This window comes from Alligator mississippiensis, chromosome 1, assembly GCF_030867095.1.
Source record: "Alligator mississippiensis isolate rAllMis1 chromosome 1, rAllMis1, whole genome shotgun sequence".
In the NCBI taxonomy this organism is placed as follows: domain Eukaryota; kingdom Metazoa; phylum Chordata; order Crocodylia; family Alligatoridae; genus Alligator; species Alligator mississippiensis.
Genome location: NC_081824.1, coordinates 64,054,956 through 64,077,366, shown reverse-complemented (window position 1 = coordinate 64,077,366; position 22,411 = coordinate 64,054,956). Strand labels below are relative to the sequence as shown.

Genomic DNA, 22,411 nt, shown 5'->3' with positions numbered 1-22,411 from the left:
AGAGCCCTAACCACTCAGCTATTAGGACTAAAACATGTGTGGGTCCTCCCCCTCTGGCATCTAACACCCACTAGTCATGGGTTTATGTCCAGTCTCATTTTCAGGACTTACACACATTTGCTTAATCACATACATGCCTGAACACTGAATAGCCTATTGCACATACTCAGCCTACACACATAGACTTACACGTCCACAGTGTTGGGGTAAAGGATCACAACCTGCATGAGTGCCAAAAATGTCACATACGTGGTTCTAAAGATGCCACAGGGGCCAGGTACAGACATTACACTTTTACCAGTATAAGTGATCAGAAACAGTTCTATACCCATAACAGAACAGAAGTTCAGCACTCAAACTGGTTTAAAAATGGTGGAACCTGATCTAAGATTTGCCCCCCTCACTAAAGGATAAATGTGTGTTCTGTTTGCTACTGATCTAAACTAAACCGCTTACAGAAAACTGTGCCACTTACACCAATTCCACCTTAGGCTTTTTGAATGTCTGTACCTAGCCTTAAGCACACAAATGGAACAGAATTCCACCCCAAGTCTTCAGAAGAGTAACATATGCAGGCCTTCAGCTAAACATCTAATTCCTGCTTCAGACTATTAGCATTCTACTTACTATAGTCATAGCTAGATTATTCAAACATTAATTAAACTGCACATCAAAATCTTCCAGCTAAATTCTTCTGATTCCTTAGCACAAATGTGCCCTTCACTTTTAAATGCAATATTTGCTCAAGTAGCATGAATGCCTGCATTTACTCCATAATTTTGTACACCCCCCCACCCCCACATCATTTTTTCTCAGAAATATACACCTTGTTTGGTTAACCTTTTTAGCTGCGGACAGATGTAATTATATATTATTTTAAAAGGCAGGAGAAGGGGACTTACTACCCAGGAATGAATGTCAGCTGAGTCCATTTAAATGTTTCACAGGTCCATTTATAGCAGCGTTGTAAAGCTAAATCACTGTAACTTTCATTCAGATTAGCATGAATGAATAAATAAAAAAGCATGTTAGTTTAAAGTTACAGCACATTAGTTTCCACTTCAAGCAGAATAAAGTAGACAGATGAAAAAGTTATAGCAGATCTGCTGTAAAGTACTATAATTTTAAAGCCTGTTAAGCATTTGTTTGTCGCAAGCTGAATAGCTCAGATCCTGCAATCCAATTTGCATTCTGTCTATCCTTTGCTCCACTTTCTATCACAGAAAACTTTTTTCTTCTTCTCTTTCCACTAGAAAACTACATTCTGACATCACCCTAGCTTGTTTTTTCCATACAAATAAAGTATGCAGTTCTTATAAACAACATAAAAGAAGTTTCATACTTTGGACTGTATAACATGTATATAATACTGGCAAGAAATATTAGTATTCTCAACTGAACCTGCAACCTAGCCAAACACTTATATTTTCAAAGCAGTGTCAGGGATTCAGACCATTCAAAGTAATGGGGGCTCCTGATTTAGATACCCTGCATCATCAACATCATCATCATCATCAAGATAATCATCAGTAACAACAACTGATTCCAGCATCTCAATAGGTCTAGCAATTTGCTAACTCTACCGCCTCTGTCTTTCTCCTGTAATTTCCTTCTACAGATTCACAGATTCATAGACATTAGGGCTGAAAAGGACCTTGGGAGATCATCGAGTCCAGCCCTCTGCCCCAAAGGCAAAAAGTCAACTCGGGTCAAAGGATCTCAGCGAGGTAAGAATCCAAACGTTCTTAAAGGAGTCCAGAGGAAGTGCTACATGGAGAGCATGTAGCCTCAGCCAGTTCCCTGGTGAATTCCTGGTCAAGCTCCTGTTCCTGGTTAGGGGGTCTGTAGTTGACTCCTACCATTGTGTCCCCTGTGCTATGTTCGCCATGTATTTTAACCCAGAGGGTCTCTAGTCACCTTCCCTTGGCACAAATGTCAGCTTGCAGGGATGTGTAGCTATTCTTGACATAGAGAGCTACACCCTCACCCCTTTTATCTGCACAATCTCTCCTGTACAAGGTATAGCGATCTATACCTGTGACCCAGTCACAGCTGGAGTCTCACCAGGTCTCCATTATTCCTATGAGATCGTAGTTATTCTTGTTTAGTAGGAGGACCAGTTCCTCCTGTTTGTTCCCCAAGCTCCTAGCACAGGTGTACAGACATTTAAGCATCCCATTGGGAGCCCTAGGCTTCCTTACATTCCCAGGAGGACACTGTTCCAGGGCTTGGGTAGGAGTAGATTCCCTTGGGTGCCCTAACCTGTTGGTTTTGTAGTTATTGCCTAACGGGCTTGCTTTGGTGGCTGTCCACCCATCCCCCAGCAGGTTTAGTTTAAAGCCCGATCGAGCAGGTCAGCCACTGTGGCTGAGAAGAGCTTCCTCCCCAGAGAAGTGAGGTGGAGGCCATCTCTTCCCAGCAGACCACTGCCTCTCTCACCAATGAGCAGACTGTGATCATGGAAGCCAAAGCCTTCATGATAACACCAGCACCACAGTCTTTGGTTGACTACCTCGATCCGCCTCCACCTCCTCAGTCCATGACCCGTAACCAAGAAGGATCAAGGAAAAAATTACCTGTGTCCCAACCCCCTAAGCCCCACTCACCAATTAATCGAGTCTGCTCCAAAGCGCTGGATGTCCAGCACATCGCAGCATGAAAAGGTATGTGTATAAATGCCTCTAGTCTCTAACTTACACAAAGCAGCAGGGTGGTATAAACCTAGTACATAGCTTCGCTTCTCCAGGGACATCTCTGTTCTATCACAATCCTTTTACACTTCTGAAGTTCCCTGTAAGATGCCGTCTTTCCAGTTCTTCTCTAATTCTTCCATCAATCATAGTCCCCGAGCCAAATGATTTAAACCTACTGACAGCATTTAACACTGACAAACTGCCGGGGCAAATCCATGGAGGAGCCCAGTGGTGCAGTTGTACCCCCTTCGGTCCCTACTCCACCCAAACTTTAAAACCACCTGCCTGGAAAGGGCGGCAACATTTCTATTCAGGCAGGGCTGAGAGTCAATTGATTTCATGGCTCATCATTATGTCCCCAATTCCTGATAATCTCTCTCCACTCCATAGGTGTTAACAACCCTCTATCCTTTTTAATGGTCTTGATGTTTCACTATTTTATCCTTTCTTCTGCAATTTTGCTGTCTGCTAGCCATTCCTGGTAATGTCTCTCTTCTATTTCACAGCCATGCTCTAACTAAAAACCTTAACTCAGGTGTGGCAATATGAATTTAAATGTAGAAATGACTGACAGTGAAAACACTCAAGATTTTGTATTTATTTTTTTGTTTTATTTGTCTGATCAAGAGATGTACAGTTAACTATAATAACTACAGGGCTAATGACACTATATCTTTTGACTATTTGTTACCTAGTTTATTGTGTTTTTTTCAAATGGCTGCAGCAGCTAGCCACTTAGAACACATTCCAATAATTATATTTGTTTTTGCTTTGATCTTAAACTGATTAATATAGCACTAGCCCCCTACTATATTAGTAAAACTCATAGTTTCTCTTTAACTGGAAAAAATGTGCTGTGTTAAATGTGATGTCCCAAACCATCTGCACCCCCTTTTCAAAATCATAGATCTACCCATGTAGATTTCTCCTCCCAAGAAGGCTGGCCCAATGTTATTATACTATGAAGAGGGCAATGAATTTGTTACCTGTACATTATAGTATTTTTTCCTGAGTTATGGCTGCATAGAACAGGGACAGCGCCTAAAAACTTCAGCTTACTCACCCTCCCTTTTCTGCTCCAACAAAAGCTATAACGCTAGCTGCTGCTAAAAACTGATCTCTATAGATGACTCTACGATTTTGAAAAGAGCTAAAACCAGTCTACAGGCCTGAAATAGGAAAGGAGAGACCAAGAGGAGAGAGAAATAGGGGGAAAGAAACCAAATTTGCCAAAAGAACGGTACATCGAGAACATTAAAGGGAAAGATGGTTATTAACAACTGTGTAGTGAAGAACAATGAGCTGTTAAGTTCACTGATTCCTTCAGCTGCCTGAATACAAATGCCACTGCTGCTGCCTGGTGGAGAAGGAATCAAAGTGGAGTGCTTTAGGACAATTTAGGTACCAGATATAACCTAACTAGGACAAAAAGTTTTGAATGGGATTAATATGCTGACATTAATAAGTGTGTGATATGGAAGTAGCATTAACTGTGTACTATCTAATGACTGGACTAACTATGGATCCATTAATGTATAAAACATGCATAATTATAAAGTCTTGTTGTAGTCACAATACTGCAGGAAACGTATGAGGTAATGATTTATTTATGATTGTTTATGAAGAGAAATGATAGAGTATGGACCCTGAACTTTAGAAAAGCAGACTCTGACTCACTCAGGGAACTGATGGGCAGGATCCCCTCGGAGGCAAATCTGAGTGGGAAAGGAGTCCAGGAGAGCTGACTGTATTTTAAAGAAACCTTCCTGAGAGCACAGGAATGAACCATCCTGATGCATATGAAGACTATCAAGTATGGCAGAAGACCAGCTTGGCTTCGCAGGGAACTCGTCAGTGAGCTAAAACACAAAAAGGAAACTTACAAGAAACTTGGACAAATAACTAAGAAGGTGTATAAGACCATAGCTTAGGCATGCAGGGATGAAATCAGGAAGGCCCACACAATTGGGGTTGCAGCTAGCAAGGGACATGATGGGTAACAAGAAGGGTTTATTCAAGTATGTCACCAACAAGAGGAAAATCAGGGAAATTGTGGGTCCCTTAGTAAATGGGGGAAGCAACCTAATGATAAATGTAGTAGAAAAGGCTGAAGTACTCAATGCCTTTTCACCTCAGTCTTCACAGGCAAGGTCAGCTCCTAGACTACTGCACCAGACAGTACAGTTAAGGGAGTAGGTGAGCAGTCAACAGTGGCAAAAGAACAGGCTAGGAACTAATTAGAATAGCCTGACGTGTACATGTCCATGGCGCCAAGCGGGATGTCCCTTCAGGTGTTGAAGGAGTTGTTCAATGAGATTGCAGAGCCACTGGCCATTATCTTTGAAAGTTCGTGGGAACCAGGAGAAAACCTGGATGACTGGAAAAGGGCAAACATACTGCCCATCTTTAGGAAAGGGATGAAGGAGGATCCAGGGAACTACAGACTAGTCAGCCTCACTTCAGTCCCTGTAAAAATCACGGAGCAGGTCCTCAAGGAATCCATTTCTAAGCACTTGGAGGAAAAGGTGATTAGGAACAGTCAGCATGGATTCACCAAGGGCAAGTCATGCCTGACCAAACTGTTTCCCTTCTAAGATAAGATAACTGGCTCTGTGGATGCAGGGAGACCAATGGATGTGGTATACCTCTATTTTAGCAAGGCTTTTAATATGGTCTTTCACAACATTCTTGCAGGCAAGCTAAGGAAGTACATGTTGGATGAATGGACTGTAAGGCGAATAGAAAAACGGCTGAAGAATTACTAGTCAGAGGGTAGTAGACAATGGCTCGATGTCTAGTTGGCAGCCAGTATCAAATAGAGTGCCCCATGGGTAGGTTCTGGGGCTGATTTTGTTCAATATCTTCATCAGTGACCTGGAGGATGGGATGGAGTGCTCCCTCAGCAAGTTGGCGGATGATATCAAGCTTTAGGGAGTACTGGATACCCTGCAGGGTACACCTAGAATTCAGCAAGACCTTGACAAATTGGAGGACTGAACCAAAATAAATCTTATAAGGTTCAATAAGGACAAGTGCAAAGCCCTGCACTTAGGACAGAACAATCCCATGCACTGATACAGGCTGTGGACAGATTGTCCAAGCAGCAGGTCTGCAGTAAAAGACCTGGGAGTTACAGTGGACATGACATAAGCTAAATATGAGCCAACAGTATTCCCGTGTTATGAAGAAAGCTAATAGCATACTGGGCTGCATTAGTAGGAGCATTGCGAGCAGATCAAGGGACTTGATTCTTCCTCTCTATTCAGCACTGGTGAGGCTACATCTGGAGTACTGTATGCAGTTTTGCCCCCCACCACTACACAAAGGATGTTGACAAGTTGGAGAGAGTCCAATGGTGGGCAACAAAAATGGTTAGGGGGCTGCAGCACATGACTTTTGAGGAGAGGCTGAAGGAACTGAGTTTATTTCGTCTGTAGAAGAGAAGACTGAAGGTGGGGATTTAATAGCAGCCTTTAAGTACCTGAAGGATGGTTCCAAGGAGGATGGAGCTAGACTGTTCTCAAAGGTGGCAGATAACAGAACAAGGAGCAATAGTCTCAAGATGCAGCAAATGAAGTTTAGGTTTGACATTTGGAAAATCTCTCTCACTAAGAGGGTAGTAAACCACTGAAACAGCTTACTTAGAAAGGCGATGGAATCTAAATCCTTGGAGGTTTTTAAGACCCAGCTAGACAAAGCCTTGGCTGGGATGATCTAGCTGAAGCTGGTCCTGCTTTGAGCAGGGGATTGGACCAGATGGGCTCCTGAGGTCCCTTCCAACCCTAATGTTCTATGATCCTATTATTCTAATTTTGTGAGCACAAAGTCCTCAGACCTGAAGAAGTGCACTTTGTACCTAAAACTTTGACTTACATCTCTCCCCAGTATACTGTTGGTCCAATAAAAGCTATCACCAAAAAAATCCTTGTCTCTTGCATAATTTTGGAACACTGGATCTGTGTCCTTGCACCTATCCACTCTGTCAGCTAACCTGAGCTAACTTGGCTGACCACAAAGAAAGTTACTCTGATTACATACAGCTAGTCTGTGTCTTTCTTCTTGAACCATGTTGCAGCTCCCTGGGAGCAACCACATCTAACACAGAGAAAGCAAGATTCGGCATCCATTTGCATTATCAGCAGAACAGTTCATTATTCTCCATAAAGGCAATGGGTTTGAGAACAATAGTTGCAAAGGTGTAATGGTGTAATTTCTCTTGAAGAACTTTTATCGCTAATGATGAATACTCATGAAAACAAAAATACTCGGTCACTCTTATGCATAAATTTTTCCCTACTAAAACATAAGCCCCAGTCTTGAAACCTTTACTCAAACAAATCTGCTATGGACTCCAAAGAAAATTTTCCCAGAAGAGCTTTCAAAACTTTGCCAGAACGATTGACTTCTTTTTATTTGAAAAAAAATTAAATATTTTCTTCCTGGACAAAAAAAAAAAAAAAATCAAATCAATTACTCTATATTTCAAAGCTAATAATTATTAAAAAATAGATAGGAGTAAATACATGCTTTTGAATGAAAATAAATCTTCATGAAATAAAACCAGCATAGTTTAGCCATTTTGGAATAGTCACAGGAAAAATCCCATCTAGCATATATAACCCCTTAATATTAAAACCAGGGTGCAGCCAAATGACTCATACCCACAAACCTCCCTGCACATTCCAAGATGTAAGTCGGCCTCCTTAAATAGAGGATCTTACACATCCGTGGGTACAATCTGGCCTTAAGCAACTCATAAATCTTCTCCATTGTGTTTTTGCTTCACTTAGAATCACAATGTTTTCCTTCCTAATCTCTCTCTATATACATTTCCTTTCAGCTAAAATGTAGCTTATGAAGTTATTCACTAAGAAACTCCACAGACCAGCTGACCTTCTTAGCCACAGAGGCTTCTGGAGTCCCAGGCAACAAGCAAATAATAAATATTTTCCTTCACTCTGGCAACTGAAAATGGCAGCATTTAGCATTCTGAGCTATATCACCAGCAGAGAATCTGAAATCTATCAAGTCTGGTTGCTATACCCAGCAATTCAGAAGCTGCCAATTCAGAACTTCAGGGAGTCCCAAATGTCCGATCTGTTGGGAATCTGAGCTCCACTGATGATTTAATGACTCTTCCATTCCTGATACCAGTCAGACAAAGGTCTATATCTAGTGAACTCTATTAAGAAAAAAAGAACCCTGAAGGAAACCTAAAGGAAACCCTGACTGATAGAATCCTTGATAAAAGGAGCTATGGGATTTCAATGGTGACAGAAGCAGATTTTAGGACAACATATTTAACAATAAAGAAAATATTATCAAATAAACTGCTCTAATTGGCCTGGTTGAATTTTCTGTCTCAGTCCCTGGGTTCTGTGTATGTGAGAGATTCTTCAGGGGTGCACTAGGCAGTGTCACAGAGATACCCGAGCTAGATCTGAGCTAGCTCGCTTGGATAATGGAAGCAGTTGTGCTGTGTTAGCATCATACTCAGCAGAGTAAATAGCTTGTGTGCAGTACTATGTTGCTCATGCAAGTCTTCTGTTTCTGGTACTTGAACCAGTTCAGAATAGCCTAGCTTGAGTATCTCTACATGTCCCTATACTGTCTTACATTGTCCTACTCAACGGAAGATACAAATGCAGCATGGATGGATATATCCAGGCTAACTTTAATCTGGCTAACACAGGTAACAACCACAATGAAGATGTGGCAGTTTAGACTTCCATCTGCTGGGAACCCTGACTCCAGACTGAGGTTACCAGCACACTATCAGATATCCAGGCCACTGTGGCTTCATTGCTATTGTTACCCATGTCAGCTGCGTTTAAGCCTAGTTCAGTTATGTTGACACATGTTACAATCACACATCCCAACTTCAAGCAGATATACCTTCTGAGAGCTGCTGGAAATGTGACACAACACAGGATTCTGCAAGGTACATGGCAACTTTCAATTTAATCCAACATAGCACAAAGACAAATTTAAAAACGTGGCCAGCGCTTCTCCATTACATGCCAGCATACATCCATCATGGCAAGTGGCGCATACATTAGATCAGAGCTGTCTAACTTCTACACCTCCAGGGGCCATCCTACGCAGGATGCACCAAATGAGGCACGAGCTACTGGGCTGTGCGCCACACAGATGCTCTCTCTACCCCCACTGCACTATGTGCCCACATAGGCATCCCCCTCCCCACTGCACAGGCACCCCACCACTGCACCAGGCATGTGCATTTTCCCCCCCGCCCCCCCACTTCAAGGCCTCAATCCCCCTCTTGTGTGCAGCCCTAGACCCACGCTAAGTTCCCCATGCAGCGCACCACATTGCCCTGCCCTGCCCTTGGGAGTGCACACAGGAAGCTGCAGCCAGAGGAGAGAGGCAGAACCCACAGGTGCCAGCTACTGTTGCAGCTGGAGCAACAGGGAGGAGCAGAAGGCTAGATAGGAGCCTAGGGATTGCAACTTAATTCCTGATGGGCCATATGTGGCCAGTAGGGTACCAGTTAAACAGGCCAGCACTAGAGCACTAGGCACCGGATCCAGCCACAGACTAGTTCATGTGTCACCCCAATCTGGGTCCCAATATTTAGTGACAAGGGAGCAGTGGCAGAATTAATAGCCACAGGGCTCCTAGAGCCACCGCTCCCCTGCTGCCAAATTCCCGGACCCACGGGTAGTCCTATGGACCAGCTAACTTGGCTCTGTATGCTGGAACTGGCATGTGGACTGTACTTTGAGCATCACCGGTATATGCCATACAATGGAAGTTTGCTGGAGATGCATGTGATGGCTTTAGTACTGGTTTTAAAGGTTAATGCTCTATGGGCTTGTCTGGTTCTGGCCAGCTCCTTAGCTGGCATAAACTGGCATAGATCCATGGACTTCTACAGAGCTACACTGACTGAAAACATATCCTTTTTGTAACTGTGGAGTATAAGTAGTCCTGTAAGTACTTTCAGTAGCTAAACCTTTAAGTTCTTACTCAGTCAAACCTCTTACAGAAACTAATGAAAGTTTTGTCCAAGTAATCATTGAGAAAAAACTGGGATCCTCTTATTTAAGCAGAAGAGACCCCAAACTCATGAACACTGCTACACAAAACTGTTATATAAAACAGTGGATTCATTCCATCCAGAAAGAGCACACACCAACTGCAGATGCTTCCTCAGCCTGATGAAGGGTTTTTAAACCCGAAAGCTTGCTAAGAAAAATGTTTCCAACTATTTAAGTTGATCTAATAAAAAAAAATCAGATTCATCTAAAGAACCTTGTCTACATAAAACAGTGTGCACTTCTATAGGCAGAAGGCCTGCTATGATATTGCCTTGAAACTTATGCAGTAACTTATACCAGTACAAAATCTGATTATAAATCAGACCCACCCTCATCAGTAAGCAACTCAAGTTCTTCTCTTCCGTGGAATCTCCTGCCCCTCCAAGAGGAGAAGCTCTTCTGGGAACTCAGGAGAGCCACTGGCATGCCTTAGCAGAAGCTGGCATAGAACAGCAGGTTGGACCAAATGAAAACAAAAAGCTCCTGACTATCCCAGTGTGAATAACCTAAAACTTCTGCAGGGCAGAAGTGGGTGGTAAAGGTCTTGTGCATAACAGTAGAAGTAGGAGGAAGCTTTATAAGATCAAGATTGCTGAGTTTCTCTTAGACCTGATACTAATCCCTGGATACAAGAAGTCTCTTTCCAAGCACTTCAACCAGTTTTACAGGTCTTGCAAAACCCAGAGGCAGATGTTACATATTTTTGAGTTTGAACTCTTGGTACTAGAGCTAGTTGGAAATTTCACCAGAATGATTTTCCAACAGAAAACTGATTTGCTTCAAAATCAAAATTCTACATGTTCCAATCTAATCAGCTGAACACTAAACTGCATTTTCCTAGTGTGACATGTAGTCAGTCTCATGGGAGCTCTTTTCTGCATGCCACACTATCTGCCAGGATACAGACCAGGCTTTTTTCTGCTCGAGTGGTCTGAGACTCACACAGCAAAATATGTCATGGAGAAATGCAGTTTGACCAATGAGCTTGGTCCTTTGGAGAAAACAGGAGCATTTAGCACACAGTTCCTGTGAGGTAAGGTATCCCAATTAAAAAATGCTATTTAATGTTGAACTAAATTGAAACAAAGTATTATCATCAAACCAAAGTACTGAAACAAAACATTTTGATTCAGGAATATAAAACTGACTTATTTCAATCAAAATGCAGAAACAAAATGTTTTATCTTTTCTGAATATTAACAAATGTTTATCTGGGAGATATTTTTATGTTTCTATTTTTCATCCTTGTTTGGAATGTCAAGAAATGGTTCAAACATCAAAGTTTCCAACAGGATGGAAATTCTAATTTTTGGTCAATTTCAACTGGCCCCTTATTAATTAACTGGGCATAAATATACCAACTTAGAATCCTCCTGTAACAATTTGCACTCTCCTAAAAAAAAGATATGATGGCCTGAATATATACTCTCCGACATGACACAACAGGCAAGAACTTCAGTCAGTATAAATCAGTGCATCACCCTGAAATCAATAACTATTTTACAGAAATGGAGGACCTAATCTTATATTCATATTCAGTTGGAAGATGTTACTAAACAATTCACCTTTCTCTGCTAACTCAACTTATATGTTCTTTACACCGTGAGGGGAAGGAAAGTTTAGGCTACTTCAGGTTAAAATAATTGAAATTACATAATTTCTTTCTTTTGGCAGCTGCATTTGAACTTTCATGTTAATGAAAGTTTTATAAGAAAGTACAAGCAATGAAAACTCTTTATCCCAAGAAACATGTTTCAAAACAACTTATCTGGTGGGAAACTGAGAAAATTTGTTCTACAAAGTTATTTTTCTATTTACAGAAAACCTATATCAATACCATTCTTAACCACATTGAAAGAATTCTCACTGGCTACTGTGACACAGACATAGCACCTATAAAGATGTTATAGCAAGGGCAAAAATATTTACAAAGAAAAAATGTGTTTGGACAGCAAAAGAAAACCTATACAATTATTTAAATGGTATTAAGCTTATACAAACTTAATTGTATTGATGTGGCTTGTGCCAGTCTAACTCATGCTAAATTAAGGCCTGTCATGATAAGGAAATCTAACACAGAAGCATGGAATACTGATTCCTGATAGATGGCTGGTACACTAATACAAACAGGGATTTAGCCTGTCCATAGTAGAGGTTTTGCTTTGGTTGGCAAATATCCAGTGGCAACTCAGCCCTTAAAAGAACATAAACAAATACTTATTTAAATTTTCTGCTAGAGGGGATAAAAGAAGGCTTACTCTTATACTGTCTTGTTTTATTATTCAAAAGGCACCTAAATGCTATAGTGATGAGGCCACATAATCATTTGAGATTACTGAGGACTCCTAACACAGTTCAACTAAGATTAAACAATTTCCTGACCACAGGAGATAAGAATCTATCAAACATATCCTGCCACATCACAGATGAACCACAGGGGGAACTGAGGACAGAAGTTAGGGATCAGCTACTATACACCTTCATGTTCTCCATATAAATGCTTAATTTACCCTGTCATGTACCTGAGTCAGCACCATCTCTAGATAAACCGTCTTTAACCCCCCAGGGAGGGATGTCTAAACAATTTACAAAGCCAGTGATTGTAAGTCATACAAGCCAGCCATGCAGCCGGTTCTGGATGTTGGGCTATCGGTCTCAAAAAGGCAGCAAGGACACCTATTTACCTTTAGAGAAATAGTCACCAACCTGGGATCCCAGTCGACAGGTAGATCCTGGGGCCTCTTTGGATAGATCCTGGGCTGGGGGGACAGCTGGGCACGCGCAGATGCACGCACCCGCCACCCCCTGCCCCAGCAAGTCAATCTGAAGAGGAGGGAAGGGGCAGGGGCCAGATAGAGGCCTCCGCGGTCAGCAACTGACCATGTGGCCCAGCCAGGAGCAGGGGAAGGTAAGTAGGGCCCCAGCCCAGCCGGGTAGTGGGAGGATTAGAGCCCAGGGGGGCCCCTTCAGGGGTACAGGGGGGCTCCCTCCCCATCTCTGCGGGGGTGGAGGCGGCAGAGGCGGTTGCTGCACCTCGAATCCCGGTGCAGTTGGCCATGTGTGAGCATGGCTCAGCTCAGCAGCAGGGACTCGTGTGGGGGCGGCCCCAGCTCAGCCGGGTCTGGGAAGATCTGGTTGTCCAGGGGCACATGGGGGGCTCCTGTCACTGGGCCACGAGAGCACAGGTTGGGGGGGCATGCGCCCTCAGAGCCTCTGCCAGGCTGCACCCAGTGCCACATCCCCCCTGTCCCTCCCCACGCCCCTGGACAACAGAGTCCCAGACCTGGCCAGGCCAGCACCCGACACCACGTTCATTTGGCCACTGGGCACAGCACAGAAGTAGGATCGGGCTGTGGCTCAGCTCCACGGTCCAGGGGCTCAAGGGGAGGGGTGGCAGGGCAGATCCTGGGGTGCCTTTACTTCCAGAAAGTGATCTTCACCATAAGAAGGTTGGAGACCACTGCTTTAGGGGCTCTTAAGTTTTCTGATGACTACCTGCCCATTGAGGAAACTCCATAACCCCCAATACTACAGGATTTCTAAATAACAGGCTAAACACCAACTTGCTTTCTAAATTCTGATGAGTTATCACTCAACAGAAAGATCTGTTAAAGACATTACATAAGAATACAATTGCACTTTATTTGCATACGCCAATAGCCATAATTTACAAGGATCAAATAGCTCAGTTTCAGCAGCTCATTAAAAATGTCCATGTCTGCAATTACACCAAGATTTAGAAGCAGAAGTAAATGCACAATGCAACTCGTCCACTGTCTATTGCACATTTCCCCATAGGTTAATGCAGAAGTCCAATGATGCAGCTAGCACACACAATGCAACTTCTGGCTGCCACTGCGCCATACAATCTTAACTGCAATTGCATGGTTGCAGCAGCTGCCATTTCTTTCTGCCCCTCACACACCACAGTCGGTGCCTGGAGTGACTGCCCCAGTTGCCCCACCCTAGTTACGCCACTAGGTGGGTACGGAGACAATGAAGCTATTCACAAGGCCACTGGAAAAACCTATGAGTGAATCTGTTTAACACAGACCTCTTTACAAACGGTTGTGTGTCACACACACAAAAATAGGGAACTACGGCTGCTCTGCCCTGTTGGTTGAAAGCACTGTTGCTCCACACTATCGTAGCAACTACCATTCAAATATATCCTCTGAAACCATGAGTGAGTCACTTGGCATAGCAAACAAATATTAGTTGTACAGAAATGAATCAGTGACATGTTTATAACAAAAGAGATTTAGCCTATCAAGTATATTCACTTACTGTGTTGTTGTTTAATAACACAACCATTAGGGTTTTCTACTGTTTCATATATTAATTTAGTCATATTATTAACCATGTAAAACACAGCTCCTAGCAAGAATAATTTTTCCAGTGTTTATATAGATAATCACTGCACTTGTCTGAACTTGTTAATCATATCCACACTCTAACATACTTAGTAGATTTCAGTTTGGAAAATCATTTTTGTAAACCATTAGTTCAGAGTTAACTCTTGTTTCTTTCACTGCAGAGGTGATATCTAATTAATACAAATTAATTTACAACTACACCTAAAAATTATGCATTAATTTCAACTAGCTCCTCCAGTCCATAAAGTTTTTCCATATTTTGCCTTAAACAAAACTTACTGAGTCATATTTAAGCCTAAAAATAATTTTAATATCAATTTATCTGATTTATAACTTGTAATAACAATATATTCTAAGCAAAAGTATTTTAAAGCCTACTTCTGATTTTCCACATATATGCAATTTCACTTATTTCACATAATTGGGTGCAAATAACAGAACTTGTCTACCCTGCCAGGCTCCAGCCTACGTTCCTACTGTAAAGCACCTAGCACTGCTATAGGCCTCCTAATGCTCACGCAGGCATTGTCCTATTGTGCAACTACAGAGCAACTAGCTCTGCAGTGAGTACTCATAGTCGCTGCTTCCCTGAACCAGCTCTCCTGTAGCATCTCCCTCACAGTTTTCCCCCACCTGAGGCTTTCCCTGGGCTGTTTTCTCGCTTAAAGTAATAGAGATCCCAGGGTCTGTTATAGTATCCAATAGAGATCCCAGGGTCTGTTATAGCATCCAACAGATTATTTTTTTTAATTTCTGGAAGCATTTTCTTGGGGCTTTGGTTTTATGAGACCCTATTTGGGTCCATCAAACTCAGTAGCCATGCCTTCTATTAGCATCTTCTGGAATATTTTCCTCCAATTGTATTTGTAGGTAAATTTATGCCAGGCTAAAGGTGGCACTCTAAGGAGAATATTGCTGTGTTGCTTAGATTTAAATCTGTAGTTACATTTAGGATTAAATCTATAGTTATTTCAAAATCACCCAAATTCTGACTGTACTCTTTTTTAAGCGCTGGCACAGTGGCACTTGTTCATTCCCCATGCATCACAAAACTACTGCCCTACTTGAACGGCTCAGATTTGCTTTGACAAGTACTCTGAGGACCTCTCCTTGTAACATCTGGGCTAACTGCCCAGCTTAACGGCTAGATTGTACGGTGATGATGTCTTGCTCTGCCCAGTCTGTGTCTACAACACAGCAGTAAACCAATTTTACACGTGATCAATTACTTCCTGCCATAGGTAAGGAAAATCACTCTGCAACACAGACAACAAAAATAAATCTTAGTCCTTGAAATTTAACTTGCATGTCTCTTGATCTCATCATTTTTCACTTGTTCCCTCATGAAACGTCAATAGCACAACATATGTAGACAGGAAAATAAAATATGACTAATAAGCTAATGCAATGCTTCTATATTCATTCCCATGTAGTCTGGAGGTATTTCCAATAATGGAGTCGCTCAGATCATTTCTAATAACAGGATGTGTATGGTCATAGCTTCTCCAAAGACATTCTTTCTAGGTTCTTCTATTCTGCTGCAGGCAATGCAATCTCTTTTTCTTCCTGTACTTAACTGTTACTTTTGATCCTGCTTATTTGTACAAGGCAACCTATAACCTTAATGTGGATTATCAGGATTCACTTACAAATTGCAGGAGGGGGTAACCTCTTCAAACTGTGCATTGGTGCCAAGATTGCCAAAAACAGTGTACTGTACCAGAGGCAGGCAAAGTCTGACCCACAGGCTGGATTGGGCCTGTGGCAGATCCATTTCCCAGTAACTTCTGCCCATGTCACTGCAGCCGTTTTCATGGAAACACCAGCAGCGGTGGCACCAAAACAGCGCAAGGCCAAGGTTTCCATAGAGACTGGCCTCAGCAGCGCTGGCAGGTCATTCAGCTGGGCAGGGAGCTGCTCCGCACCTAAGATCTTGCAGCTGTGACAGCGTGGTCCAGGCAGGAGTGTGCAGGCAGTAGACTGTGGCTCTTCCTCAGCTCTGGACCTTACTGTCACCATTGCAAGATCCCAGCCCCAGAGCAGCTCCCCGCTCAGCCATGCACCCTGTCAATGCTGCTGGGGCCAATTCCCATGGAAACCCCGACCCCACGTTGCACGGCGCTGCTGCTAGGGCCTCCATGGAAACCAGCCACAGCGAAGCAGGCGGGAGCTGCTGGGAAATGGAGTCCAGCCACCAGCCAGATCCACCATTTTGCCTACCCCTGGACTATATAGCTACTCTGACATGGCAATGACAGGCCACTGGTGGCCAACTTCAGAGCAAATCTTCAGGTCTTGGCAGACCAGTTATTCAGAAGTTCACTCACCTTGGTAATATTTTGAATGGTCATACAAACATTGTCAAGAAGATAATGTACCACTTGAATAAAGCTAACAGAGCTTTTGGCAAGCCAGTGAACTCAACATGGGGGTCAGTGTAGGAGCAAACACACCCGTATCACCTAATTAAAGCACACGAGAGCACATGCTTAACTTTACTGTGCTTCACTGAACAGGAATGTAATTATATATGTATTTCACTTGAAGCATACAGGTAAGTACCTTGCTGAATAAGGGCCTGCATATTAAACTATATTGATGAATATCTGAATTGATGAATATCCTGGTTGTAAGATACCCAACATGATCAATAACTTCAGCTGCCCCACCAATATCTGCCCTGCCAATGGGCTAGATACTACAGGCTGCCAGCCTCTGGGGTATCACTGCACCACAAAAACGGGATGTGTTAGAATGGTATTGTTATATTAATAAATAGACTTAACCCAAGATGTTAATACAATCAAAAGAAGCAATACTTCCATGGTACTAAATCCAACAGTGACATAATTTAACATGAGGATGTTTTGCTGTTAAGAGGGTAGGTAAAGAATTTTAGTCCACTTTACCTCTACTATTCTCAATACAACATTCTCCTGATACATACTGAACCCGTTTTAAGGGCAGGAACTATGTACAGCTTGCTTGCTCCTCACCCTGTGTGCTATCCCTGGTGCAGGAGTGTCAAAGATATAGCCCACAGGCCAGATCTGACTCACGGAGCCCTACCATCCAGCCCACATTGCTGCCCATTGGTCTTGGAGTTGACCCACCCTCTGCACTCAGAGCCCGTACCAGGCCAATCTGGGATGTGAGCTGCACATGGCACCGTCATCAGACTGGGCCAAGACACATACTGTACACAATGCCCACAACAGGTCAGTCTACAGACCCAATCCAGCATGCCGAGCCCAAGGATTTTGATACCCCTGCCCTATGGTTTAGCTCTTTGCCTTTCCATACGCCAAACAGAAAAGAAGAAAAAAAATAAAAACTGACAAAAACAGGAGCAAGGAGACAAGGGCTCAGTTAAACATATTTTAAGTGTTTTGTAAAATTATTTCCCCACTTTTTGCTGTTCATACATCTGTAATTCCTATTGATGTCAGCACCTCATTGGATCAGGTCCTCATTTTAAAAGCTTTTGTTACATGCGAGGTAAATTCACTCTTATGTGATCAGCATACATGCCCGCCCCCGCCCAAGCAGGTAAATCTGTGGGAGGTGGGGAAAGGGCCATGTCCCCACTCACCCCAGCCCCAGCTGCAGCGATCCCAGGAGCAGCCAGCACCAGCTGCCTGCAGCCGCTGGGCTGCACCATGCTCCGCCCGTGTCCCCCCTGCGCCTGGGCTCACCCCAACTCATGGGCTGCACTATGCTCTGGCGCAGGCTGCTGGTGTCGGCTGCTCCCAGGGCTGCTCCAGCATGGGCTGGGGTGAGTGTGGACAAACAGAGCCCCGGGTGGCACAGGGCAAAGCATTCACCCCAGCCCCGGCTGCAGCAGCCCCGAAAGCAGCTGACACCAGCTGCCTGCACTAGGGCATAGCACAGCCCAGGAGCAGAGGTGAGTGGGAACAGGCAGAGCACAGTGTAGGCAGCTGGCACCAGCTGCTGCCAGGGCCACTGCAGCCGGGGCTGGGGTGAGTGCCACTCTGTTCCCTCTGTTTTGTTTCCTTGTGCAGCCCCGGGAGCAGCACCCTCCACCCACCCCTTCCCTAGTCCTAGCCTCCCTCCCTCTCTCCCTCACCCCTTCCCTAGTCCTAGCCTCACTCCCTCACCGCCATGGGAACCTATCCCTATTTGTTACATTGTAAAGTAGGTGCGCTTTATGCAAATTCAATTTATGCACCATTCTTCAGGAATGTATATACAGCATAAATCGAGGGAAACCTCTACCTACTGTCCTCTTTGGCATTACCAAATACAAACAACAGCCTCTAATGCTGCCCATATAAGACATGTTGTCAAAAAAAGCAGCATCATGGGACAAGAGACAGAAGAGTTAGAAAAAGAAAAGATAGGGAAAAAATCAGTTTTTACAATAAATGTGTATTCTATCTTTTATTCAGGAACAAAATGACAGGTTATTTGAAAATAACCTATGTACTCAAGAATGTTCAGCCTCAGAGAAAGACAAATGTAATTGGGCTGATGCAATAATCTAAAATGCAACTGCAGTATTAATCACTTTCTTCATCAATCATCTTTTAGTCAACACATTCCATGTACTTATTAAAGCAGCATGATTATAGGTATAACAGACACTATCATTTGTTTCCCAAGTGAACAATAAATTTCCAAAAGATCTGTCTGAACTACCAACAATGAATAATTTAAGTCTGAAATCAGAAGGTTTCTAAGCGCCAGAGCAGTGAAGTTCAGCAACAATCTTCCAGTAGAAGTGAGGACAAACACACCTAGCTACTTTTAAGATGGATCTTGATTAATCGACATGATATGGTTGCATTTAATGAATAAGAACAGAATATCCTAGTCCTGTATTCCTGTGTTTTTATGTAGACTCTAGGGCTAAAAGGAACCACCTCAGCCGGGGTATCTCAATGATCCAGCTACTTCCAGCTGTCAGAATTGCCTCTATGGGCCTCAGGCTGCTCTAATGTACATAAAAGATAGGACCAATGCACAGTAAATCCTGGAACCCAGGGGCCAGTCTTTGCAGGTACAATTTTTGGCCAGCGTTAAAATAACCCATGAGGCTTTCTCATTTACTTTGTTTTGACAATCGCATGGTGTTCACAGCCAGCTCCTCCCCACACTGACGGCCCCCCACACACACACCTTCTTCTTCCTGCTTGATTATATAAACAATCAGCTGCATCTAGGTGCTTTACGAGCAGGTTTTCATAGATTTCATAGACATTAGGGGCTGGAAGGGACCTCATGAGATCATCGAGTCCAGCCCCCCCCCACCCCCAATACATTTTGTCTTGACCCTGAATCTTTCAATGAACCTCAGAGAGGGCAGAGTTTCTGAGATAGTCTTATGATCTGGCCTAAGCCCTGGGATCCAGAGTACTTTCAGGAACTCAATGGATACCATCACATCACACCACACTATCATTAATATTTGTTATTGTTACTCCCAATGTGCCCAGAATGAGTTATGACACCTATGTACAAACCACTAAATATTCAGCAAACAGTTCCACCTTATGTACTAGTGTTTTTCTCCTTGCATTGACCAAATGTGGTAAAACAAGACCAGTCCACCAGCTAAAAATACAGGTATATTTCAAGAGTGAGGCAGTTGGGACAAGGGTAATAATGTGCACTGAAATCTCTTTTGGCTCACGCTGCCAACTTACCTTTTTCAAAGACAAGCTCCCCACTCAGCAGGGAATCATTTCCTCTGAGCACTTCCCCTCTGACTGTGACTTGTAGTGGGCTGTTTTGCAGCAGAACAACCCCAACAGTTACATTTGCACCAGGCCTGATGTTACAGGGAGCTGTCACCAGAAATGTGGGGCTGGAAAACATAAAAGGCAGAGGAAAACCCTCAAATCTACTCCTCCCAGCCTGATATTTAGTCATACTGTTTTACAAAAGGAAAACAGTGTTGATGGCAAATTCTGTATCTCTGCTTTTCCATCAAGCTTATTGCATAACAGCACATAGCCTCCTCCTTGCACAGGAAGCTTAAACTAGTGCTGTTCTATGATTCCAATCATTTCACCTCTCACTAATAAGTAAGGGAAGCTACACTGAAGGTATTTACTGCAAGGGAGGCGGCAGTGCCAGGGCACAGTTTTACTTGTCCTTTCTCACATCGGTCCATAGAAATCAAGCACAGTTGAAAAATGCACACATTAAGGCTTGGATTCTGTGAATTATGCCAGTCATGCAGACCCCAAAACCTCCGCCACCATCCACTGATGCCAGCAGCCACCCCCAAGGTGAGCAGAGGACAACTCTTGCATAGAGAAACACTCAGGCTGAGAGTCGGGTTGGACATGGACCTGATTTTCCCCCCAGAGTCTAGTGGAAGCAGGAGACCACAAGCCAAACGGCAGCAAAAGCCCCGGGGGGAAGGGAACAGCTGAGCCCACTCCCTGAAGTGGCTCCCAAGCGAGCAGGAAAGGGAAAGCCGCCCTGCCACTGTCCTAACACACTGGGACCCAGGTGCTGAGACCAGAGCAAAACAGAGGGGATTTGTAATCACGCCTGCTCCCTGGTATGGAGGTTCCTGAGCGAGTCCGGCTGCGGGGCACAATACCCTGGTTCCCCTGCCTGTAACTCACTGGCCAGGGGACGGGGCTGGGGGCGACCTGGGGGGAAGGGGTCTCCATCTGTTGCTGCCAGGGGGCTCCTACCCAGCTTGCCCAGGATCCGAAGCCAAGGATGGAGCCCGCTGTCCCGCTCCCATGGAAAGCAGCGGCAGCCCCGCGTAGCCCGCCCCGGCCTCCCCCGCCCCGCGGGTCCCCGCGTACCCGGCTGCGGCGCCTGCGGAGAGCAGGCCCAGGGCGGGCAAGGCGGCGCGGAGCAGCGCGGCCAGGGCCGGGCGCAGCATGCTCCTCGGGCGGCGGCGGCGGCGGGCGATGCTCTCGTCCCGCGCTCGCAGCCCCGCGTCCCCCCCGCGCGCGGCTGGGAGGAGCCGCCCGCACCGCCCCGCGCCCCGCCCGCTCCAGCAGCCGCCGCTCCGAGCCGCTCCGCCCCGGCAGATGCCTGGTCCAGAGGGACAGGCGTGGTCCTTGTCCTGGGCGCCGGGGCGGCAACCACGGGCATCTCCCAGCGCTGCCTGCACCGAGACTGTCACACATACAGACCTAGAAATCAGGTCTGGTCTCTGGCAGGCAGATAGACCTAGCCCGGGATACGCATTTACACCTAGAAATACACACACACACACACACACGTATACACACATGGCTGAGTGTATACACACACCCACATAAATGTGTGTGAATACATACACGTGTATGTATACACATGTGTATGCATGCATGCATACACACTATACACGTGTGTTATGTATATACACACACGTATGTGCACACATGCACACACGGGCACACACTATACATACATGTATACACAAGTAGGCATGTATGCACACACGTATACAACTATGCATATACACACAGATATGCACATATACACACACACGTATTTATCCACACACCCCTATACACACACACACACACATTTATAGATATATCTATTTCTATCTCCAGCCACTGCTGCTCTAAGAGGCTTTGTTCTGCTCCACAATCCCCTTCTCTTCCATCTTCTGACAGAAACCTTCATTCACAGCTTGTACTGGACCCAAGGATGCAGGCAAAAAAAAAAATCCAAAAAAAAACCCCACTGGCACCTAGCATTAAATGTGCCACATACATCAAAGAGACCAGGAGCTTGCAATACATTTTCTAAAACTTGCTGTTTATTCCAAAAGGTTTGAAGGGTGGTGGTTGGCCTCAGCTCTCCAGGTCCAGCTGTCAGCCATGCTGGGTGCAGTATTCAAGCGGAGCCAAGAGTGGAGAAAAGCAGTCATGACAGCCTGCCCCTTCCGCGACTGACCAGAGGTAAACATGAGCCTTGGCAGTATTTAGAGCAGCCTAGTGGCTACTTCTGTTTGCAGTAGGCACATCTACATGTGCTTCTTTTAAGCAGGCTTAACCTAAAATCGCCATTTTTAAGGCACATTTAGGGCACATATCTACATGTACGCACCCGTAACGCAACTTAAAAATGGTGATTTAAGCCTGAATTTGATACCTGCATAAAGCAGGTATCAAATTTAGGCGCGAATAGCTAAATCGCATTAGTCCACGTGTAGATGCGCTAATGTGCATTAACGTGCGTGTCAATGGATGCACAACGTGTTAATGCGCATTAGCAGGTCTGCACATGTGTTAATGCAACTTAGCTATTCATGCCTAAGTTTAATGTGCCTTAACGTGCATTACTGTATCCACATGTA

The 22,411-nt window shown here is 44.3% G+C and overlaps 1 protein-coding gene across 3 annotated transcripts in view; it reads right to left on the bottom strand.

Moving 5' to 3' along the window:
• The window catches only part of CD109 (CD109 molecule), a 125,435-nt gene extending 104,399 nt beyond the window's left edge, over nt 1-21,036 (bottom strand). For 2 of the 3 annotated variants that reach the window (XM_059731221.1, XM_059731222.1), the window contains exons 1-2: nt 20,919-21,036; nt 19,797-19,957 (exon numbers count right to left, since the gene is read on the bottom strand). In XM_059731221.1, coding sequence (XP_059587204.1) covers nt 19,797-19,957; nt 20,919-20,998 — 241 coding nt within the window. In that variant the 5' untranslated portion in view covers nt 20,999-21,036. Of the gene's footprint in view, nt 1-19,796; nt 19,958-20,801; nt 20,870-20,918 lie in introns of those variants that run through there. The other variant, XM_019496871.2, reaches the window with a different exon arrangement.
• Between the last annotated feature and the right edge of the window lie 1,375 nt (nt 21,037-22,411).